This window comes from Cricetulus griseus, chromosome 5, assembly GCF_003668045.3.
Source record: "Cricetulus griseus strain 17A/GY chromosome 5, alternate assembly CriGri-PICRH-1.0, whole genome shotgun sequence".
Classification (NCBI taxonomy): domain Eukaryota; kingdom Metazoa; phylum Chordata; class Mammalia; order Rodentia; family Cricetidae; genus Cricetulus; species Cricetulus griseus.
In genome coordinates, this window is record NC_048598.1 from 88414525 (window position 1) to 88439906 (window position 25382).

Here is a 25382-nt window from a genome sequence, read left to right on the forward strand (position 1 = left end):
AGGTAGAATGAGTTAAGATAGGAGACAGTCAATGCCAAGATACCGGCATGGGGCAGATGGTTTTAAAACTTTTGGAGAGGAGTCACAGGAAAGAGTGGTATTAGGCTTGCATGTTTTAGAGACTGAAGGCCTGGGTTCAAGTCTTGGGTCTACCGCTTAGCTGAAGGTATCTTGGGAAAGTAATTTAAACACTCTGCTTATGTGTTTAAACTACAACATGGAAACCATCACTGTACTTGAATCAGAGGGTAGTGGGTTAGTCAAAATAAAGGTTAATCCTAGCTCCAAGACACCAAAGGAAGGGCTACACTAACCTTGAGTTTTTTGCTTAACCAGATAAAATCTTCTTTATCTGACTTTATCCCTTGTCTGTACAGTAAAGGGATAAAGTCGGATAAATTCTAACATTTTGTCTATTCTAAAATGAGATAATTCTATGGTTGAATAAATGTTAACTGTCTGTTGTATGTCCCAGTACTGCACTGGGCATGCTTGGATAGTAAAGAGTAGACAATAGGGATCCCTATTCTTAGATCTTGTCTAAGTAAGGAAAGGACACCAATGCACAGGAGAAAATTTGAGAACAGTAATAATTAAAAGCTTGGAGACATAGCTGCTTAGATGATTCATCAAGAGCACTGGCTGCTCTTTCAGAGGACTGGAGTTGGATTCCCAGCACCCCCACGGTAAGTCATAGCTATCTATAAGTCCAGTTTCGAGGGATCGCATGCCCTCTTCTGGCCTCCACAAGCACCAGCCATGCTAGTGGTGCATATATAGAGAGATGCAGGCAAAAGATCTAGACACATAGAACAAAAGTAAATAAAAAGCCCAGATACGTGAGGCATGAAACTGAAGAATATTGAGTGAGTAGACTTGACAGCAACTATTCAACTTGTTTGTCACACCCCAGAATTCTGACACTTGAAACATCGGCATTAATATTGAAACTGTAGAAAAGCAGCCACCTATTTGGGACTTAGAAAGACCACATTTTGTAATAGTAGTATAGACTGAACATATAAAATGGTCCAAACTGGTTCCTTATATATTCTCGGTTGCTCATCCTATCAGAACAATGTATCTGGCACAAGAATAGGCACAGAATTCACTTTCCAATGGTTGGGAAAATCTAGGGCTCTACATTTTTCAGATTCAACAGCAGGTGGTGTTCTCAGCCCTACCTCTAAAGGACAGTGCACAGACAATACCCGGCTCACCATAGCTTGGAGAAGAGCTTCCTATGGCCCTATGCTTCCTGCGCCAGGTTTTTCTAAGTTGAATTCTTCCAGTGCCTAAACTTTTCCTACCTTGGGGGAGCCGAGGATAGACAATCCCTACCCTGCAGTGTCTACATCGACATTTTGAGGAAATCCACTTGAATTTGTTTCATAATAAACCAAGCCATAGTCCTCAGGGTTTGTATGCAAATTGGCTGACCCAGGCAACATGGGAGTAGTCCAAAGACTCCTAATGGCCAGAATGGTGGAATAGACAGTAGTTTGAGTCATCTCAGAGAACTGGGATGGGTAAACAAGAAGAGGGCATTCAGGAGATAGATGGGTTGAGACCTCAGCTACCTCCAGCTACCTCCCAGTTTCCATGCCACCTCCCCCCCACCACACACACACAAACTATTCCCCACTAGCCAAACATAGTATTTAGATCTGGTGTATTATTCTCAGGGAGGAAATGAGACAGAAATGGCAGGCAAGGTGGGTGAACTCCCTGGTCTTGCCCACTCACTGATAATTCCTGCTCATGGCCCGAGAAGTCAGGGATGGCCTGGTGACGCTACAGATCAGCAGACCACAGCTTTCTTCTGAGTCTCCTTCCTGGTACAGACCCCAGAAATCCTGGTGAGATGTGGCACATCACACAAGGACATGCCACACTTGCCGTGAGAACCCTCCTTCACATAGATACCCCAAGCAGGCAGGGTGGATGGAGTCATGGGGTTCAGAGAAGGACAGGGATTTTCTGCTGAAGCCCTGTGTTCAGCACACGAATCTGCCTTTCAGGAGGCCTCCTTAAGCACTGCTCTCCCAAATGTCACCCTCGTCTCATTCCTGTTCCCTCCCCTTTTTGTTCATAAAAAGTTATTTTCTTCCAAATAAGCAACCTCCAAGTATATGAAATAAACATTATTTCTAATGAGCTTCTGGGAAAGTGCTCACCTTTGAACCCAGCTGAGGGTTACAGAGGGAAGAAAAAGTTGGAGGAACTCAATGGAGCACTAGAACTTCCTGGGGTTTCTAAGCTGTGTTGTGTATTACATTTCTTTTCCTTAATAAGGACGGTTCCAGAACTCTGTCTGGGATAATTAGGCCATGTCTGAAGAGGCCTAGGATTGGTTCCTGACCCTAGCTTAGGGATTATTATCTGGGTGCTAGGCAACAATAGGGTAGGAGGCCCTGTTTCTAGAATATTCTGTCTTTCCAAGGACTCAGGATCTTTTCTGATGGTCCCCATGGGGAGTCTGATACAGGGAGACAGACCTAGGAAGCAATAAGATGATATTTACAGGAGAGCAGCTAAAGGGGAATAAAACTGAGCAATTGCTCCACTGACACAAGCTTGTTTTCCAGACCTTGCCTCTTCGAATAACAGAAATAATTTTCTGAAAGAGAGGCTCTCAGCCTGGGTTGCCTCTGCCTGCTTGTCTGGAACACTACACGTCTTAGTTTTCCCCAACCTCCTCCTCACAGACAAGAAGTTCACTTCCAGCCATGAGCATAAATCATTCCCAGAATGACTTGCATCTGACTAAGGATGTGTAGCTACAACTCTAGCAAATCCCAGTTAAGGAAGGTCTCTGAACATTTATGCCCTGTAGCAGGAACCGTCCTTTCCTTTTCTTAACACTCTTCTTCCCTTATGCTTTCCTTTTAATGCTTTTACTCACACCAAAGTCAAATAAGCTGTCACATCCCTACTGTCCTCTATGACATGAGTATGACTGGGGTTTCCATTCTACTAAAAAACGAGACCAGAAATCAAAGGCTTTCCCAAATCTAGGAACTCGGACGATCTTTGCTGAGCTGCAGGTACCACTTAATGGCATGGGCTGTCTTTTTAAGATTTTTCCTTCCTTCAATGCTGGCACACAAAGTAAGGCTTGCATAGATATCTTCCCTCGATAGAAATGATCCCATGCGTGCCTAGCTTCCTCCTGCCAACCACCTGTTTAGCAGGAGCCAGCCTTGACAGCAAGTCACCCTGCCACGAGCAGTTTCTCTGATGGCTCTGAGGTCTGCTGGGGGTTCTCTAGAACTGGCAACATTGCTGTGACCTCAGAAATCTTGGCTCCAGCAAAGCTGGGTCTTTGCAGTAAAATGGGCTCAATGCCCATGGCGATAATCTCCTCTTGTAATATCCACACAATCATCTCATTGTCAAAGTGCAAGGAATGCAAAAACAGAAGAAATGCCACAGTAGGGCTGCCCGTGGTTCAGTGAGCCAGTCTGCTCCCTGCTGAGGGCACCTTGGGACACCTCAGAGCTTCAATCCCATCACCCTGAACGTCATCTGACTCATAAGGTGTGGGCTTATATAGGAGCCTCCCCAGGCCTGACAATGCCCTGTGTTCTGGCCAACTCCTGTTTGTCTTTTGAAACTCAAAAGAGAAAGCCCCTTCAGCAACTTCCCTTGGTAATGTGCCTCTCTTTTGCCCCCAGAACACTTGCTATTAACTTCTGTAATAGCAGTAGTAGCTCCAACGCTTGGGAGTGTTCCCTAGACACTAGGCACTGTTCTGAGAATGTTACAAATGTGGCATTTCTTCCTCTCTAGTGCTCCATGGAACAGAGACCTGTAATGAAAGCTAAAGTAACTTGCCCTAGTTCAGAGCAAGCACTCAGGGCTGCAGGCCCAGGCTGCCTAGCTGTCTGCTTGTCCGGCTAGTCACTAGGCTTTTGTCCTCTTAAAGGCAGAGGGCCATGTTACCACCTAGTAGGTAGGCACTTGTAGATGTTCAGTAAGCCAAAGCTTACCATTCACAAATACCTGGTGGGATTTAAATTCCAGAGAGCCATGCAGCTTACAAAGCCACAGAAATGCAAAGGAGTACTTACAATGTCAGGGTGATGTTTATCGTTTGTTGTTATTTTTAAATTACATTGAGAGCGAGCGAGAGAGGACAAACCACTGCACATCTGTGGAAGTCAGAGGACAGCCTGCAGGAGTCAGTTTTCTCCTTCCACACTGTGGGTCCTAGGGATCAAACTCCTCAAGTCTTCAGATTGGTAGCAAGTGCCTTTTCCTGCTGAGCTGTGTCACTGGTCCAGGGATGGCGCTTTAAGACTCTGGTTGCTTCAGAACTTTTTTCTAGGCAGTGTAGACAGAGCTGTGGGATTTGGCAGACTGCTATGGCGGAAAGGATAATGTTTCTGTCAGAATATTGGTGGCCATTAGAAGTTATTTCAATGAAGCCAAAGCTCTGTCTGGCATCTTAAAAATAATTAAGGGAAGCAAGCAGGAGAGCAGGAAAGAGTATTTCATCTGTAGTTACAGAGAGGTGAGCCTTGCCTTCTACCCATTAGCAGATCTTGGAGTGTCCTAGACATAACTGACAGCTCAGACAAGCCTCTGGGGTCACACAACCCCCCCACACACACACTTCATATCTTCCCACGCACGTGGTCATTTTCCAAATGGTTTGGTGGCACACAGTGCTCCTCTGAGGCTGCAGGTTCCTAGTGGGTCATATAGCCTCTCTGCTGCTTTCCACATGGTAGAATTGGTAGAATTAGCCGAGTGAGCAAGGGGTGTTGCTTCATCATTACCATTTGCCATCTCCTCCTGGTGCAGGGAGCATTACAGGCCTAGAAATTGGTTCCTGCTTAAGCAGTTCTGGGAAGAGGTTCCAGGTACCCCCAACTGCTTGGCCTGGGGACAGATAGAATATTGAGCCGCCTTCTCAGAGACCTCATGGGAGCTAGCTCCCCATTACCTGTCAGCACTAATGGGTGTTAAGCAGTGTTGCACAGAAAAAAATAAAATAAAATAACCAACTTGTTTTCTTTTTGACTGCTGGGCTAGATAATGATGTCAAAATGACATTATCCTTAATAAACGTGATTTGCAGAGATCGCTGACCACCCACCCCAGTAGCAGAGACTTGCATTAGCAGGTAGACAGATAAGGGGAACAGCTGGCTCCACCAACTCCTCCCGGTGACATGTGTATCTAGATCTGGTATGAATCGAAGGCTGGGGGTAAAGCAGAGACTTTTTTTTTTTTTTTTTTTTAAGAGAATCAGGCTAATGGAGGGAATTTGTTTTAAAGTGTTGGCTAGTCCTTAAAACTACTTAATGATTTTGAGGTTGTCGTGGAGTTTTATATGTGCCTGTTTGGTGGTGTTTCTTGGGGGGAGGAGTGTTGTATTGGAGTTTTATATGTGCTTGTTTTGGTGTTGTTTCTTGTGGGGAGGAGTGTTGTATTTAGTCGCTTGTGGGGTGTTGGCTTGTCCTATTTTCACACCTCTGTGTTATATCACCAAAAAAGGTAAAGGTGGGAACAGTGGTGAATCCCTAGCACTCTCTCTGACAGAAATGACACTGAGGAGGGCACCCACACATGTGATGTGGAGGCTCTAGTCAATGGATGGTGCTGAGTGATACATCGTTCTGTCATGTTAAGGAGTTGTGTTCTTAGAAAGGGGATGGGGAGAGGGGGTGGCCCCTGTCTGGGCTTGTTCCCCTGCACCAGTGGGCGCTGACTGGCAGCTGGCTCAGTATATAGGTAGCAGGCACAGGCAACCACCTCTGTGTGAAAATATCCCCAGGATATGTGGATTAGTTAGTTCCCTGGGGACAGTTGAGTCCTTGGGTATCAAATAACCTGACAATGAATACAGCCGCCATTATATATCTTTATATATATATATATATCCAGGAAGTACCAAAGCATTAAAACTCTGCCTTACTGTTCCCATGGCTGGAGGAGTGTTGCTTGTCTAAACCTCACACCAGCTGACCATACCATATCTGAAAAAGTTACTTGATGCTAACTGTTGTCAGGGGGAGGTGTATGACTCATAAGATTGCTGTTTTGCCTGTCCCTCAGAGAGGACCCCAGGATAAGGAATAACAAAGGGGCCAGTAGCTCACAGTTAAGTGACACAATCAAACCACAGAGCTCAGCCAGGGCTAGGGAGGAAGCATCCACGTGGACAGGGTAGAGGGACAAGAGAGCCTCTGCAGGGTGGCAGGCTATGCTGGACCTTAGGAGGGCTTGAAAGGTCAGAAGGAAGGAGACCTTTCAACTAAAGCAAAACAGCTGGGACCTAGCTGGGTGGCGGAAGGGTGTGGCATTTGGGAAGGCACTGATGTCTGGCTGGAGCAGGTACTGCGGCTCAGATGAGGGGATCCCAATCTAGAGAACAAGACTGGGTCTAGGAGGCCTCAGAGGGCATGTGGAGTGTTTTCCCCATGAGGGCAGTTGTGAGCTACTTCCTGTCCTAACGAGGGAAATTGCACTCAGGGAGTGGCTTGGGAGAAAGGGCACTAGGTTTCTGAGCTGTTCTCTCTGGCAATTGCATTCTTCTTGATCCACAATAAACAGGTGAGACACAAAGGACATCGGTGGAAGACAGGAGCAAACATCTGTGAAAATAAATAGAACAGCCATGCAGCCCAGAAGGTATAGCCTGGGTAACATTGTGTTCCATCCCATGGGTAACATATGTGATGTGCTCTGCAATTCAGAAAGAATAACCTTGCCAGGGTCTCTGGACCCAACCAGAATCCAGCCTATAGGCGTCTGGTCTATGGACCTGTAATGGTGGCCACACCCCCTTGGGTATGGTTTCAGGTGGGCTGAAGCAGAAAGAGAAGTTTGAGGCATGGCTTTCCTTTGTGCACTCTTTCTGGTGGGTCAGTGGATCCGGTAGAAAGAGAAGAGAAATGCTCCAGTGGTTCTTTGTGTTTTTCTGTGCAATTGTTCCCCAATAAACACCCATTTATCATTTATCTTGGGTCTAGTGATATCATTACATCCTCACCTTCACCAGCCTGTGGTAGCCCAGGCATTGTTGCTTCTAAAAAGACTTTAAAAAGCTTCTAATAAAGATTCATTTCTTCTGGCTTTGGTGTCAAGAGAGATTCTCCTATGTACTGCCCCATGTGGCCAACGGAATGAACAGGATGGGGGCTGGCTGCTGGGCCGCCTACCATGGCAGCCTCTGATTGCTTGCTTGGCAATGTATGTACTTATCAGGTGCTGTCCCACTCTGACTTGGCACCTTACCCCTGCCACTTTGCAGTCCCCTGGCCACAGGCTACTCTTGTTTCCTCAGTGGCACCTGTGTCCTTCCTTCCCTCCACCAGCACCACCTTCCCATGACGTCTGCAACCGTTTGGACTTTCTCCTCTCACACTCCTCTGGTGCTGACTGAGGAGTAAGTCAGCCCTCTGCAAGCTCCCCGATGACAGAGGAGTCATCTCCACGTGTTACTCTATTGCTCAGGGACCCAGCATGTGAGAAGGAAATCATGTTTGTGGAATGAGTGCAGGGATAAGCTATTGCTGGGGAAGACAGCCTGGTTTCCCAGGTTGCTCGAGCTTACTGTTGGACTGGGGGTGGGGGTGGGGGCTCTTGGCATTTCCCATGGCTTTGGATGACTTCTTTGCAAAGGAATGGAGCAAAGCTTCCTAAATATGCACGGACAGTCAATTCTCATAGGAACAAGAAGGGACAAATTTGGGAGAAAACAAGTGCCTGCACTGTGGCCATGAATCAGACCCAGAATGCCAGACATGAGACCATGTAAATAGGCCACAAACAGGAACTCTTTATAGTAGAAATAGTCTCTATACCTGGTCTTTCTCTTTTCCAATTTTCTTTCTTTTTTTTTAAACAGGCTCTCGTGTAGCCCAGGTTAGCCTATAATTGAGGATGGACTTGAACTCCTGATCCTCCTGTCTCCACCTGTGGAGTGCTGAGATTACAGACATGCATGACCATTCCTAGTTTACATGGTTCTGAGAACCCAACTCAGGGCTCCTTGTACATTAGGTGAGCACTCTACCAAGTCGGCTATTCAAGCCCTTTGAATAGTTCCAGTAGCAAATGGAGAGGCGGAGATGTAGACTGGAAAATAGATATCCTTCAGGGTTCATCCCCTTGTCTTGTTTCCAAACACACGAAGGTCCCACAAGCTCTTCTGGCATTTAATCCGATGAGCATGTGGCCAAGAGTCCGTCTGTCCTGATGAAAAGCCAAACAACTCGTACTTTTTTTTTTCTTTTTTAAAATTAAAGTGCCTGAAGTAAAGAGAAGATTGACCCTTATAATTATAATTTGTATCTGAGTTGCAGCCAGCAACCATCCATTCCACTGGAGACCCCTCCCCCTTCAAACCCCCCCCCTTTCTGCATTCTACTGTCTAACACTTCTAGGGGAATTTCTGCCTCCTCCTTCCTGCGTATACCCTCTGCTGGCCCCAGAGGCAGCCCAGCTCTGTTTTCTCATGACACAGTGATTATTTTTGGCATCGCACATATTTTCTCTAATGTTATTATTACCTCCTCCGCCCTTCTGGTGGCCGTGTGAGGAGCACTCAAGTGTTTTTGGCAATTCCATGTAAAATCAGAGGGTTAATTTTAGTACCATGGTGAAGATGGACGGGGCAGGGAGAGAGGGGTGATGCCTTCTCCTTTTGTGCCATTGCAGCACCCTACCCCCACCCTAGAAAGAGATGAGGTTCTCCATGCCTGCTCGTGAAAGAACTTGCTTGGCTTTCTCTGGCTCTGTGCTCGCCTTTCATCCACTGCCGGGCCTGGGCTTGAGGATGCTGCTATCCAAAGGTGATGCTGCTCCCTCCCCGGGGCTGGCATCTTAATGACTTGACTTGGCGGCCTTAGAAGAGCCTCATTCAGAGTGAGTTCACTCCCTGTGCAGTTGGCCTGCTCAGCCTCTGCCCATAGAGTTCTCTTGTTCCAGCTACAGGAGGAAATGGAGATTTCCAAGTGGGAAGCAGCCTTCCTTCCCAGTGCTTTAACTCTTCCCTGTAGGGAAGAGAGCTACAGAGAGCAAATGAAAACCCTTAGCTGGCCCAGCTGCACATCCCAGCAAGAGAGGAGGGAGTGTGGCTGGGGGCTGAGGCTGGAGGCCAACACAGCTGGGATCACTTTCTCTTTCCTCGGGGAGGTGGGAATGAAGAGTGTGGAGGGCACTTATGAAGAGCCCTCACATCAATTAGCGGACATTTACCCGGTTTGTGCAGAGCTAAGGGCCTATGAAGAACATCCAAAAGTAAAAGGTGGCATGTCTCTGCTTCACAGTCCTTAATAGCAGCAGGGCATGCGCACAGAAAAGTCAGCAAGATAGGGCATCCTCTAATGTGGGCAAGAAGTGCCTAAGGCAGCTGGGACCAAGGATGCTACTAGGGAGACAAAGTGTGGCATCTTAAAGAAGGGGAGATGAAATGATAGTCAGAGGAGAGTGACATCAAACAGGCTTAGAGAAGCTCAATGATGAAACATATGAAGTGAATGGGATTCTCTCTGGCAGAGGAAAAGGTCAAATCCATTAGATAGTAAGTTCCCCTGGCCAAGGACAGCATCAAGGTGGCAGACACCATCCACTGTGTCTTTGGCCTCAAGATCTTTTAGTTTTTCAAGACAGGGTTTCGCTGTGTAGCCCTGGCTGTCCTGGAGCTTGCTTTGTAGACCAGGCTGGCCTCGAACTCACAGAGATCCACCTGTCTCTGCCTCCCGAGTGCTGGGATTAAAAGCATGCCCATCACCACCTGGCCTGGCCTCAAGATCTTAAGGGTCCTGGAATTCTTTCTATTAAAAGTGTGTGAGGTCACAGATCAGCAGCACCCGAATTGGCTAAGATAGTGCTGGAAATGCAGACCTCAGGCCCTGGCCCAGACCTCCTGAAAAGTATGCTGGATCCAGGTCCCTAGTGTTCTGAGTGTGCAGTGTAGGTGACATCACAGGCCCATGTTGGCATCTCTAGTTCACATCCCAATATTTATTCAGAGGGGATAGATCACATACACGCACACACATGCACATAAACATGCATGCATGCGCACGAGAACACATATACACACACCTACACAGACACACACACACACACACACACACACACACACACACACACACACACACACTTTTACCTTTGACATCTCTGCACTAATAACTGTTCCCAGGTGGAAACTTCTCGCTCCCATCACGCGCTGGATTAGAGTTCTTAGGGAGGATTTAGAACAGTGAGCAACGTTGAGGAATTTGCACAGCAGAAATCACTGAGGTGGTTTTTATGTCTTCATTTCGTACTGTGTGTGCTTTGGAGAACTCTGAGAGAACCCGGGGTGGGGGCCCTTCCCAGAAGAACATGTCTACACGGGGTGAAATAAAAAAGGAGAACAGCACAGGGCTGACTGTGCAGTGTGGGATCTCTGGGGCAGGGTGATGTGGAGGGGTCAGGCAGGGCAGGTCCTTCCTGGAAAAAATGGGTGCCTTGTGGGGGTGAACAGAGGAGCAGCACAGCATGGACAGGCTAAGGCGGTGCAGAGGAGGGAGCATTCCGGAATGCTGTGGGAAGTGCCGGTGGCTAGAGCTACATCTTGAGGGACCTAGGGAAGCTGGTCAGCTGCTTGCCACACCACAGAGCCTTGTGCTAGGGAGTCCATTCTACCCTCGGGTCATCCTTTTCTTTCTTCTCTTGCCCTTCAGTTTTGTTGTTAGCCCTCTTAGCTGAAAGTAATGCTGTGGGAACAGACTCACATGTACTGTGGTTTGAGCCAAACCGCAGATTGTGCTGTTGGGGGCTTGTGGGATCCAAAAGGCTGTGAGGACACAGAAGCCCCGAGGAAAAGCCCTGGAGCCCATCTGGCAACAGCTTAGGCATGGGGCTTATGCCCAGGCCTAGGAAAGAGGCCTGAACCAAATAGTCCAGGGAGAAAGAAATCTCACCAACTGCATCCCGTGCATCTGACAAACAGTAGGCACTGCCCCTGCATCACTCCCTCTATCTCCACTCATTCCCTTTCCTCCTCTCTCTCTCTCTCTCTCTCTCTCTCTCTCTCTCTCTCTCTCTCTCTCTCTCTCTTCCCCCTCCTTTTTCCATTTCCCCCTTTATCTTTTCATCTTTAGATAGAAATCTCTAAACAAGGAAAACTTGCCCTCCAGGGCATGTTTGCCCCTTGAAGTGATGACCTAAAGCAGGTGGTGACCCAGTTGTCCCCTCTTGCTCTTCTCTACATCAAGAATGTATGTTTTCAATGGCTCATTAAATTCAGTATCCTTAGAGGTCTGTATCCTCCATGTGCCCCATGAAGGGAAGCCTTCAGAGTTACAAGGGGGCAGGGACTGCTTGTTGGCATTTGTGGAAGATGGCCCAATTACAAACCAGTGTGAAATGTGTGGGTGGGGCTCCTGTGGACCCACCCAGGTGTGGGTGCTAGCTCCATCTCTGGGGGCTGCATCTTCATGCCATGTGGCCTGAGGCAGTACTCACTTCATGAGATGAGAGGAGTGCATCTCTCAGAGGCAGTGGGATGAGTGACCTTCATTAAGTGGGAAGAATTGCCTGTGGTTACTTGCTAGTTGTGGCTGCAACAGCATCTTAGTTTATGGATACTGATTAATCCTGTAGCTAGAGTCTGCACAGTGGTGGGGGTCAGGCAGTAATGGGCATGGGAGGCCAACTAAGAACAACGCCTAGACAGACAAATGCCCCACTGCTGTTTGCTGTCTCTTCTTTCACAGGTAAACCTCTGAAAGTCCTCTCCAGACCTCCCTGTGTGGGGAGAGGAAATAATTCCTGATCCCCAGGTGTCGGTGTCTCAGGACAGGATTAAAGGCAGCCTCCCATTTCTGTGTCATTGGTCATCTCTTCAGACCTTTCAACCTAGATCTAACAAAAAGGGGAAGCATATGAGAATGGGGGCCTAGTGGGGGAGTTCAAGCACAATTGGTTTTCTTACCTTCTGCTATCTCCCTCTGCAACCATTCAGGAATGAAGGCTATAGTCATGAGTCTGCTGATGTTGCCACATCTGTCTACTCAACTTCGAGGTTGTTATGGACATAGAGTTGTCAGGTTGTCAGGATACAGGCCATTTTATTCTAAAAAATAAACCACAAAGCAATCCATGATGCATAGGCACACGTCATAGTGTTGTTTACAATAGCCAAGTGTTGGGAACCCTAACTAAGCGGTGGTAAGGGAGTCTGGCAAAGCACTGGGATCCCTGTTCACACAGTATGCTGTTGCTGGCTTTTAGGAATGTTTTAAAGAGCATTATACACAATGTTAAATAAAAAGGTCAAGGGGAAAATCCATACATCCAATGAGATCCCTTTCTATAAACATTTGTGTGTTTTCCAAGTTACCTGTACTCAATACAGGTAACTTCCAGGTTACAAGAGACACATGGATGAAGGTCTCCTTCCCCTTGTGTTGTATGCCTAGAGAGGGGTATGGCAACTCTTCATGAGTCCTTGAAAATACATCTAAGGCATTCCATCCATCCCTACATGTTTCCATTTTCTAAGCCTCAGTTTTCCTCCTCTATAAAATGGAAATACTGGTAGCTGTTCCTTCTTGCCTACAGCGTGAGATTTACTTTCTTGTAGATTCAACATAAAGTGCCTTAGAAGCTGTCACGTGACCCAAATGTAAAGTGATATTATTCACTGATACATCAGTGGTTAGCTGTTGTCATAGGCTATTCGGATTGCTGAAACAAAAGCCACAGCCTGGGAACCCTTTTCAAACAGCAGAGATTTATTGCTTGAAGTCCTGGGAGCTAAGCAGCCAAGATCAAGTTGTAAGCACCAGGACCCACTTTCTGTTTGATGCAATGTCACCTTCTTTGTGGCAACATGATGGAAGCTTAGAGGGAGCCATTTGAGCCTGTTTTACAAGGTTATTAATCTCATCCTGAGAGGTCTACCCTCATATTGCAGACAAGGATTTCAGTGTGAACTTTGGAGACATAACATTCAGATCAAGGTACTCTGTCCGTAGAGTGAGGCTAGCCCAACGACAGCTTGTCATAACTACTCTGGTCTATGCCCACCTTTCCCAGCAGGGCTGGGGAGTCCACACGTCCTAAGGTGATAGAAGGAGCTGGGTATCTGGGTCCCCAGCTGGGCTGCTCAGTAATTGAATCTAAATCTGCTACTGTCTTCTGCAAGGCTGCCTGGGGCAGGGGAGGCCGGTGCGATAAGCATCTCCAGTCAGCCCTGTGCAGAATTGACCATTAGAGGGCCAAGCTGGGTGAGCCCCAGACGTTACTGTCAGCCCTGAATGCAGTCCAGGCCTGCTGCTCCAGAGATACTGACCCTCAGAGAGGGTCAGGCAGCTGGGAGCTAAACTCCCCACAAAGAGGAGGTTGGGCTGAAAGACAGTTGTCTGGACTCTGCCTTCAGAGACGGGAGCATGAAGGCTTCACCCTCACTTTACTTAGCCACTCCAGCAATCATGCTTCATTCCTTAGTGCCACTCTGGGTTGTTAGTCTTCTCTTCCAGAACACCCTCCTTACAGAGGGCCCATGTGTCTGAGCGTACTGATGTCTCTCCTGCTTATTCTGGTCTCCGTTCTTCCTGAGTTCATAACTTGGTATTTTCCATTTTGACTGATAGCTTTTCCTTCCCTTTGTAATAGATGCCCCTGACCAACCGACCGACCACTATTGCCTTTGTTTGGACAAATACCAGAATGCTCCCAGAAAGTGAGCCATCAGAACACTGTCTCCATGGGATACATTCTTGCTAGCCTTTAGAATTATCCCCCCCCCCCCGCGCGCCAGAAATTCTTGTGAGTTGTCTTGCTGTGTTGAATACCTCCAGTTGGGCAAAACCTTATCAGTTGAGAGCACATTTTATTCTTCCCAAGAACTATGAGCTGTCCACAGCCTGGTCTGGTGACTGAAAGGGTGTGTAAGTTGGGGAAGATAGCCAGGGGTTTAGAAAGATGTCGACACTATTAAATATTGTAACTGATATTCTCATGTGGCTCCAAAATTAATTCCAAAATGACCTTCCAAAATACTTAGAGCAGTGGCCACCTCACCAGAATAAGCCTAGTCCTCTCCTGAAGTGACTCTCACAATGGTCACCACATTTTGTATCACAGTGCAAATTTCTATGCCATCATTTTGAGTTCTTCTTATAGTAATAGCATCTAGTAGATGGGTGGCCCCATCAGCCCCCAAGTAATATCTGTTTGGCTTATGATGGTGACTTCAAATTTGCTAGATGTGATGATTGTGAACATCATGTAAGGTAGAGGGGAAGTATGTGGCTAGGTCTCAGATGCAGACCTGGCATCAAGACCCCTGTGGAGTTATGATAATGAGCCCAGATATCTGTATCAGTAAGAACTCCAGGGGATTCTGCTGCAAGTTGAAAATGACTGTTTTGCCAGACTGACATCAATAACAGCACCCTCAATATAAAATGAACCCAAAGGAATTATTCAGAAAAAGCACTGTACTCCGGAGCTCCATAAACACCAGTTTCTTTTCCCCCAAGTGTGTGAGAAAAAGAGTAAATTGTTTGTATTTCCAAGATATCCACAACTCCAAGTTACATAATACACACAAAGATCAACCAAAGGAACCTTCAAAACCTGACACCTTTGTAACAGTGGTTCTAGGCCCTGGCTACATCATGATGCCCTGTTTTACCTCACACATCAGACCCAAATCTCTGGAGCCAGGACCCCAGGACCCTCTTTTAAGGCTCTTGCAGTGAACATCTGAGATAAAGAATCCCAGAGGCTTTGTTTCTGTTTCTGCTCTGACTTCATCTGTGACGTAATTAACTGCTAAACTCAAGGTCTGGTGACTCTTGATCCTCTCTGGGACCTGAACTTGGTGTTTTCTTTTTAAAAAATATTTATTTATTTATTTATTTATTTATTTATTTATTTATTTATTTTTATGTGTATGGATGTTCTGCCCGGCTGCATGACTGTGCACGGGCTACATGCTGGGTCCACAAAGGAGGGTGTAGGATCCTCTAGGACTGGAGTTATAAGTGGTTGTGAGCTGCCATGTGGGGTTGCTGGGAATTGAACCCAGGTCCTTCAGAAGAGCAGTCAGTGCTCTTAACCTCTGACCCATCTCCCCAGCCCAAACTCAGTGTTTCTCCCACCAGTCAGTACAGCAGTTTCACAAACTCGTTGAAGAGTCCCCCTGCTTACCGATTTCATTTGCCCCCTATTTCTTGCATTCACACCCTGCTGTGATTTGGCCTTATTAGCTTGGAACCTTGGGTCAGAAACTGGTTTAATGAGCCTCGTCCATCTCCCTGACCTACTGAAACTCACTTGACTTCTCGGCCTCTTGACCTTATAAGGCAATAGACATATGGCTTAGATACCTGATGACTGTAGTCACAGTAACAGTTAAGAGTCTAAAACTAACTAAGCAACCAACTTCCTTGATGGTGTTGGAGACAGCTAGGCTCCCCTTCAGGCTCTGGTCCCTTGGAGGTCAGAAATAAGGATCATTTGGACCAAGAGTAGGCCACTATGGATAAATGCATCAGGGATCCCCTGTCACACTTTGAGTTTCATATACTCTGGCCAAAGGTTATGTTGCCTGGTTGAGTGGTAGTGTCTAAGTTCATCACTTCATATTCCAAGGTTCCATATCCTTTGATTCAACTAACCAGATCTAGAATATTTGGAAAGAAATTATGTATGTGCTGAATATATACAGCCTTTTGTTCTTATTATCAGCCCCTCAATAATACAGTATAACTACTTACATAGTGCTCACACTGTAGGACACATTATAAGATATCAAGAACTGGTTTAAAGTATAGAAGAGGATTGTGCAGGTTCTGGGCAAACACTACACTCCTTAAAGGCTTGAGCATCTGAGGACTTTTGATGTCTGTGAGGGGTGTCCTAGAGCCAGCTGTCCACTATCAAAGAAACAGTTGCACCTGTACCTATCGATTGATGGATGCTTCTGAACAGTCAATTTTGTTTTGCTGCTTAGTGCTGAAGTGCTGGCTTCATTGACTTGGGATTAAATCTTTCAGAATCATGTGTGTTTCCCCCTTAGGAAGAGCAAATGAAGATAAATGAATATAGGAGGGGCAGAAGAGGTCCAGCAAACCAGAATCGCCTCCCATCCTTGACTGCAGTATGACAGGGAGGGTGTGGGGCTTCTTGCTGTAGCACTGGACGCCCATTGTTCAACACTGCATTGCTATCCAGCTCTACAGCAATGGGTGCTTCTTGTGCCCTGCCTTCCTCCTCCTCCCAGTTTCAATTCCAAGACTGGTTCTACTCTTTGGGTTCCAGGATTTCCCTACAGTTATTGCTGATTCAACGACAAAGCTGTCCCAGATCCACAGAGTCTCAGTCCTCCTTCTCTTCCCATAGTATGGATAAGGATCTGCTTTGTATGAAAGCTTGCAATAATACCAGCCATGTCAGAATGGTTCAATAGTTTCCTTGCTGCCAAGGAAAAGTTGAGGGGTGGGATGGGGTGGTTGAGACCCAGAAAAGCTAGGATTGAGAGAAATATTTAGCCCCTCTAGCTCCTGTCTTTAGGGTTGTTGTGAAACTCAAATGAAATTGCCTATATTTCTTTTAGAAAATATTTTCCAAACTCCTAAGCTGTTATAAGGGCGTAGTCATTATCCTTCAAGGTGAACTGGAATCCTGCTGCCCTGAGTCCCTGTCCTTGCTGTTAATATGTTTGTCCCTATTTATTAGTTCTAGTTAATGAAGACAAGTGTAGTTGTTGCCCCTAACTAGACTGCTTACTCCTGGAGAGCAAGGCTTGTGGGCCTCGTTCACTCTCTAGTGAGCACAGAAGCCAGCATGGGGCCCAGCAGGCACGTCTCGGTGTGTGTAGGGACAGGAGGCAGAGCTACATTTAGGTAGTGTATTTCATACACCACATATTATACAGGGCCTCCCTGTGAGAACAGAAGAGTCACCAAGGATGGGAAGAGAAACTTCAGAGAAAAAAAAAAAGCATTGTGGTGTAAGAAACTACTAAGTCATTTCTAATTATATAAACATTTAGGGTATGATAACTTCTTAAGAGAAGCCAGTGGATTCTAACATGTAAATTTCAGGAGTGTTGCTCAATAAAGAAAAATCAAAATGTGATTGTTGTAGGACCCATCTTGGAAGAAAAGTATTTCAGGAAACGAAATACTTTGTTGGCCTAGAAGATGCCCAAATGTGACATGCAGAACTGCTGGGATCAGCTTGCTTGACATAGCTCTGTACCCCATCAGCCTGCTAGATGACAAAGGACAGGTTATGGCAGAGTCCAAATGCAACTAATGCCCATAGTAGCCAGGCGATGGATCTTCAGTCTGCCGTGATAGTTGCCACTGCCAGAGAACCTCCTAGAGTGTCACTGACCTCATTTTATCCTGACAAAACACAGAGTCTCCTTCCTGTTTTCAGGTGAGGGAGGCAGAGCCCAAAGAATGCAATTTCTTCTCCGAAGTCAGATGGGCAGACAGCACTGTGGAAAAATGTACAAGCTTGAGCTTCTGTTACTCACTATTCTTCTTTGTGTTACTTATTCCTGTTCTTCAGGGTCAATAATTAAACGATTTCAGTGCTACAATAAATTTTTGCAAAAAAAAATTAGCCTATTTTTCTAAGAGTCAACATTAGACATCTCTGGACTATGTCAAAGTTAACTAGGGAATCTAATTAAAACCAAGCTGATTCTAGGATGCCACCGGGGAAACAAGGAAGCTAAAATGAACCAAGGGCCTGCCACAGGTTCTCAGCCTTTCTTCTTCTCAATGGTTAAGATGGGGAAGTTTCTTCTTTCTTGACAAGGAGGGGTACTTCCCCCATCAGATGAACATTGAAAAGAGTACTAGTGTGGGCAGAGGGGTAAGGTTTCATCCTTGGCTCTGCCACTAATTAGATAATTGCTCTAGGCAAGCCACTTAGCCTGGTTGTTCTCAGTTTCCAGGTCCTGAAATGGGAACATGGCTACCGCCTGCCTGCTCTCCTCACATGGATTCGATAAAACTAGGAGCCTGCCTGCTCACTCACTGGAAACTCTCCAAGGGCTTATGCAGGTTCTGATTTTAAGATCTGGGGAAAATGGCCTAATATATTCTGAGCCTCAGTTTCCCTATCTGTAAATTGCACAGAGTCCACTGAGCTGTGTCTGGAAGAAGAATGTAAATGGGGTGATATGGACAGCGTCCCCCTGAGCTGTGCCATATGGACAGTTCTCGGTGCAGTGGCCGAACACATGGTGTATTAATGTTTGCGTGCTTGAAGGAATGTAGCACAAATCAAATCTCCAATGCCAAACAGAATCCTGCCTCTAAGTAGCCTCTTCTCCATAGCTCTTCCTCAGCCATGGGACATCTCTTCTCTAAGGCAGGAGTCTTGACAAGGTGAGGGGCTTTGTCCATGAAGGTGTTGCTGCTAATACACAGCCTGTGATGATTTCGCCACACCAGCATGGCTGCTTTAGGTGTTTCTAATGACTAGGTCATGTGTTAACCCTGCTGTCGTCAGGAAGGGTGCGGGCTGGTGCTGGAGGGGAATTCAGCATCTCCTACCTGGATCTCATGACCCAGAGCTACAGTGTAGGATTCCACTGTAGGCACCCCTCCTGCCTGCCTTTTCTACACCAAGAAGGCTGGGACCCCTCAACACATCCCACCTGGTGAACTCAGGATGAAGATGCAAAATCTAGGGACCAGTAAAGTCTGGTAGAAGATGCAAAATCTCCCAAAGGGCGGGTTCCTAGAGGGTGAGGTGGATTGGGTGAAGAAGAGTGGGGTTCCTGAGATCTGAAAGTCAGAGAGAGTGGAAGAGAAAAGGGGAGATGAGGGAAACAAAGGGGAGAGAGGACAAGAAAACCCAATTCCCTCACTTCACAATTCTCACAAGGTTCTGCTTGGCCATCAGTGTGTGTATCCAGTGGGTAGTCCATCTATCCAGGGATCTGTGTCTGCCAACCAAGTATGCGGGAAAGTCAAAACAGGGCTTCTGCCTCAAATCTGCAAGGGGATGAGGGGCATGCCAACATTCCAGGAATCCCCAAATAGTGATTTGCTGTCTAGATAACAAGAGGCTGGAAGCCAAATGAAAGGGAGAGCAGCCCCCGGGTTTGGCAACCTCAAAAGGGAAGGTAGAATGAGCCAGGCTGGAGCTGATTAGATCAAGCCTTGACAGCCACAAAAGGCACTGAACATCTTCTACAGAAACACAAAACAAACTAATGTCTTTATTATACAAGTAATCTATGTTATTTATAGAAACACAAGAAAACATAATCAATAGGCTGGGGATGGGGGTGGGAGCTCCCTAACTCCATTACTCTGCAGCTCTTAACAGTCACTAATGACTAAGTGCCTGGATTCTAGGGTTGCCCTGCCCAGGGCAGAGTTCAAGTCTCCACTTATCAGCTGGCAGCCACAGGTGGATTATTTATTTAGCTTCTGTGGGCCTGCTTTCTCATATTTAAGGCAGGGATGCTAATAATTGCTACTCTCGAAGAAAGCTGTGAAGTTTGAAGATGCTAACACAGTACTGTCTAAAATCGTAGCTGAACTGTATCAAACTACATGATTGTGATACTGTGACCATTGTAAGAATGCTTATTGTTTACTGTATTTCTAGCTGTTTTCCTGGATAACATAACAGAAAATGTTCTGTGTAATTCATGCATTTTTCTGAGGACATAGTTGCTCTATCTGTTGATAGGTTGTCTTTTTGTGGACAGGCTGTCTTTTGGGGTTTTTTGTTTTTGTTTTTTGTATGTTTTGACTAGTAAGCTAATGCTGATTGCTTATGGTGGGCTGTGCCCAGTGCTAAAGGTTTCACACAGATGATCACAATTAAGTCCTCACAATAACTGTCAAGTGGGTGCCAACAAGGGGATGTTAACGTGCCTTTGTAGCTGAAACTTATGGAGTTAGTGAGCAGAAAAGTTAAGACTTCTGGCCTAGATGTTCTGACTCGCCCATGCTAGCACTTGATATGGACTTCATAAGAAGATTCCCCTTTTCCTTAGGACCTCTTAAAAGTGGCAGGTTTGGGTGTGGGTGTGTGTCTTCCTCTTCCTATCCTGCAACAAAGAGAAAAGCAAGCAAGAGTTGGTCTGGTAGCCCAGGCCAGCGGGGTTTGTATGTGCTGCCTTTTACCTCTTGTAGGCACACACTTTGTGTGAACTGAAGTGTCTCTGCCTTGTGCTCTCTCTGGGCTTTACTGGCATCTTCAGCCTCTTCTATGACATCCCTCTCAGATCTGAAACAGGATCAAGGCCCAGGACCAGGCTTCATTTTTACTGAGTGCATCTTACCTGGGAAAAGAGAACCTTGTTCTCCATAGCTTTTGACAGTACCATGTGTGCCACTGACCATAGTTTCTTCATCTTTCCCTTTCCATCATTGGATTTTGACCCCTGCCCCTAAGGTCTGTTAATTAATTTAATCAAGTCTTCATTGAAACCCTATTCATGTGAAGCCAAGTTCTGGCTCCCACAGGAGTGTGGGAGAAGGAAGCCATGTGAGAAGACACCAATACCCACAAACCCAGAACAAGTAACAAAAAAGCAGCTTGCTTGCAGTTCCACTGGGCTGAGCCAAGACTGGTTCAGTTGGAGAATGACTTTACAGTAGATAGGGGGATAAGCGTGGCTCTACCAGGAGTGTGATAGGATGCCAGTGATGTTCCAGTGACTAACCCCTTCCTTCTTCACTTAGGAGCAGCTCGGAGCTGAGGAAGGAGAAATCCCGAGATGCCGCAAGGTGCCGACGCAGCAAGGAGACAGAGGTCTTCTACGAACTGGCTCATGAGTTACCTCTGCCTCACAGTGTGAGCTCCCACCTAGACAAAGCCTCCATCATGCGGCTAGCTATCAGCTTCCTGAGAACACACAAGCTCCTGTCCTCAGGTAAGGCTGACAGGTCTTGCCTGAGGCTGGCATACTCCTAGGTCTTACCCCGAGACATATTACTCTACAAATATCCACTCACAAAAAGGAAAACAATGACCTTTAGTTTACATGAGTTTATCTGTGGGTTGAGTGTATGTATGTGGGTACATACAGAGGTCAGGGGACAACTTTCAGGAGTCCATTCTGTTCTCCTCTTCCGTCATCTGGGTTCTGAGGCTTGAACTCAGGTCACCAGGCTCGACAGCAAGCGCCTCTACCTACTGAGCCATCATTCTGGCCTTGTTCCTTCATTCTAGCCATCTCCTCTCTGTCGATGGTCTTATCATGAGTACACCCAGGGGAAGAGGTCAAGGAGAGGCCCAAGCCTAGGGTCTGAGCACCTGAAGCAAGGGAGAGAAGGGGCTGGGAGAGCAGGCAACAGCTGTTAGAAGCCCAGCTCGGCTATATCTGGCTGTGAGCCCTATGCTCTGCTATGGTGACTCTGCAGGAAGCCTTTCATCCTTGTCTTCCAGTCACATCTCCAGGACATGGTTGAGGGTGTACCTCATCCATTTATCACCTCCTTCTAGCCAGTTACGCAGGCCATGCAGTATCTCAGAACCTTGGTTTTGTTGCCTATAAACTGGAATTATCCATGCTTACTGCAGGGGTGGTGGTGGTGGTGGTGGTGTAAGGATTAATGGGGCCAGTGACTTAACTGCACTTGTTCCTGCTAGGATAGCCCCTTGGTAGATGACAGTCTCAGGCATCACATAAACTCAGCCAGCTGATGTGTTCTCCTTCCCCTAGAATCTCTCCAACAATGGTCCATAAGAATTTTTTTTTTTCCTTTCTCAACGTTACATTCTTCAAAAACCATTTCCTGTTAGGCTCCACCAGGAAGAGGAGGCAGCCTGGGATTTCCACTTTCAGAGCGTATGTGCAACCCTGTTGAGTTTATCAGTTCTGTAAGGAAACTGTGCGGCATGTGAGTTTATCAGTTCTGTAAGGAAACTAGGCAGCATGTAGCAGCCAGACTGGCACTACTGGCCAGTGTCTGAGGGCACGAGCAAGGGAGGCAACCAAGGAGGAACAGAGATTCTGTTGATTCAGTTTTCCTAAGTGAGTGTGGCTCTCTGGGGGTGGACTCCTTCTGCCGTCCTGTAATGACATAACTATTTTAGGAAAGAGCCCCTCACTCAGAGGGAATCCAGTGTGAGGCAGGGAAGCCAGACTGGCCAGTGCTATTCTGGGCCCTGTGCACAGGAAGGATATTCGGGAAAGACCTTCGGAGGAGAGGATGACTGCTCAGGGGGCCCAGAGGCTGGAGGCTAAACCTGTGCTCAAGGCCTGGGTGACTGTGTTGTCACAGAAACAAACAGATACTGGGGGAAAGCAAGGGCAGCCAGCAATAGTTAAGCACTCAGTTAGTTGCTGGTGCAAATGGCAGAGGGAAGAATGGGTTAGGGCCCTGTGAAGCCTGGATTGCCAAATAAAAGGCAGACTGATGAAGAATCTAACCCAAGGCTTTTGCATGCCTTTCTTATGCAGAGGTTTGTCCTGCTGGAGAAGTGAGAAAGATAGATCAGTGATTCATAGGATTCTGTTAAGCCGGTCAGGCAAAGATGTTGATGAGGGCCAGGGAACCCATGTCCAAGGGAAGCAGTTGGAGACTGACCAGGCCTAGCCACAAGCAGTGTATGGACAGGAGGTTCTCAGAGCTGTGTCTGTGTCTTGCTCTTGTAGCAGGAACACATTGTCTGTGCCCGTCCACAGAAGCCTGTGTATCTCCTCAGCAGTTGCAAGGCTTACTGGCTGAGGTCTGGGGTAGTGCTAGATTTTCTTAGCACGCCTGTGTTCACATGTCTTGATGCAACCCCCCCACACACACACACACACACGCTGTGTGTTTCATGAAGCCACAGATAAAGGACCAGACACTGCACATCCCAGATCAAGAGCTCTGAGTGTTGACAGCAAGGACTGCCTATCTTCTAGATAGTCCAAGCATGGACAGACCAGAGCCACGGGCACATCAGCTCTAGGGCTCTCTGTCCTACAGAGAGAAAAGTCAGAAAATGATTTTTTAAAAATTTTATACTTGAGGTCATCTGGTCCCGGTGTCCCTGATGGAAAAGTTCTCATAAAATGAGCACACCCAGGGGAGGAGGTGATGGCTTAGCTGGCCTTTTCCTCTACCATTTCTCTACCAGGCCTTCTCTGGACCCATTGTAGAAACTGTTAGAAATAGAATGCAAAACATCCTTTCCCCTCCCCTTCATTCCCCCCATTGGGGTTTTTGCTCTATTGCGTCCACCTCATTTCTTTGAGGCAGGGTCTCTCATTCAACCCAAAGCTCACTCTTTGGCTAGGTTGGCTGGCCAAAAAACTCCCAGGATCCACCTATCTCTGCCCCTCATGGGCACACACAGCCAAGTCTGGCTTTTATATGAACACTGAGGATTCGAACTCAGCCCTTCATGCTTGTGAGGAAGTGTTTTTATGCGCTTAACTACATCCCCAGGGTCCCCCTTTTCTTCTAATTTTAAAACATTGTTTTGTTTTTGTTTTTTATTATTTGAGACAGGGTTTCTCTGTGTAGTTCTGGCTGTTCTGGAGCTCACTTTGTGGGCCAGGCTGGCCTTGAACTATCTGTGCTGCCTCCCAAGTGCTGGGATCAAAGGCATGCGCCACCACATGTGACTAAATAATTGTTTTGAAATTTTACTTATTTGCATATGTGGTTTGTATGTGTATGTGTGTCGGTCTCTGTGTGTGTAGGTCAGAGGACAACTTTTGGGAGTTGGTTCTCTCTTCCCACCATGGATTCTAGGGATCCAACTCATGGTGCTGAGCCATCTTGTCAACCCTGAGTCATAGGTTTTTATGTTTTGTTTTGTTTTGTTTTCTACATGACTAAAAGATTACAGATTTGAGCAGATATCCTCCTGCATTTGGAGCATTAGTGTGGCTGTCATCTCTCCCAGCAATGTTGTACAAATCTTTCTCTCACTGGAACTGTTTCTTTATAACACAGAGGGAATAATGATATTCACCCACAATGGTGTTGAATGATATGAAAGACCTTATTCTCTCGGCTACTACACAAGTTATAGCTTGGAAATGATTTTGAGAAAAAGTATTGATATTCTGGAGAAATGTAAAAGAAAAACCAGGGTGAAACTAATGTCCTTGGGCCCAGTGTTACTGCATACATATGCTTTCCCAAGTCAAAACAGACTGCAAGCTCATTATCTAAGTAAGCTGAGGTTGTCTACCTCAGAATTCAAACGGCTACAGAATACCAGGTTTGGCATTAGGATTTCTTCTTTACTTAGTAACACACTTCCCTTTGATTTTCACAGTAGGCTGTTTTGTGTGGGAATGTTGGAGAGGAAGCCTTGACACTGAGACATCCAGGCTGTGAGTTGGGACCTCAGTTGAGATCCCTATCACAGGAAGCAAACTGGAACAATGGCTTTACGACACTCTCTTCCATGCTGGGCTGAGGACAGAACACATTCTGGGGGGACCATGAGTCGAATATCACTTAATTGTCTTAAGTTCTCTTTTGAGATGAGCCCTACACTCCGGGACTGAGGGAGAGTAACTTCTGCAATCCGGGAGCTTTAGACCACAGTCAATGTGCAAAACTGATCCGAGGCCTCCCCAGATTCAGACCTGGTAAAAATGCACATTCTCTTTATTGAGAGCTGGAAATCAACACAAAGCCAGATTTCTAGAACTGAATGTCAGGTTTATTTTGAATTCCTGGCATTTGCCTAGTGAAGGCACATAGTCTCCACAGGAGATGGTGATGATGTCCTTCCTGATCCCCAAACTGCTCAGGGAGACATTAAAATTCAGGACACATGATTTTAAAGTTTTCGCCGTGACCTTTCCATCAGGAAAAGTGGGACAAGGGGACAAAATTACGGCAGCAGATGTGGTCTTTGTGCCCTCTTCTGCCTCATGGTCAGACCTATTTTTCCTGGTTTTCATCCCAGTTGTCTTTACTGTACCACTCCCTGGCCCCACCTATACTCCAGATCAAGGCATTTTTCTGTCCTGTTTGGAAGAAAGCCAGTAAGATGATTCATGCCAGGATGTCTATGGTTGAGAGAGCCAGCAGTCCCTTCAAGAAATACTAACTTTGTTCACAACATTATCCTAAAGCTAGTCTAGTCAATCTGTAGGTATCAACTGAACATAGCCCTTCGTAGCATTTTATGGAAAAGGGAAGATGGGATGAGCAGATATGGAAAGAACAAAATAAAAATCTCCAGTGGTGAACTTTTGGGGTACACCAGGAGTCCAGTGATATCTATCCCCCTGCCAAAAGTGTGAGATAGCCCAGGCCTGCCCATGGTGGGCAGTAAGTGGCTCATACTCATTGCCTTGTGGCTTGTGTGGCACTGGATTTGCTGTCCGTGTACCTGGAGGGCCTGAGCACTGCGGTGGTGCTGGGACAGGGGGAAACTGCACAGGCAACAGCTTTGTAAGGAAAGACCCTGCAGACGTA

General features: G+C 46.5%; 1 protein-coding gene across 1 annotated transcript in view; it reads left to right on the forward strand.

The window, feature by feature from the left end:
• Epas1 (endothelial PAS domain protein 1) overlaps positions 1–25382 on the forward strand; it is an 86392-nt gene that overhangs the window by 25804 nt on the left and 35206 nt on the right. The window contains exon 2 of the mRNA XM_027417972.2: positions 20688–20878. Within this exon, the coding sequence (XP_027273773.1) occupies positions 20688–20878 (191 nt within the window). The remainder of the gene's footprint in view (positions 1–20687; positions 20879–25382) is intronic.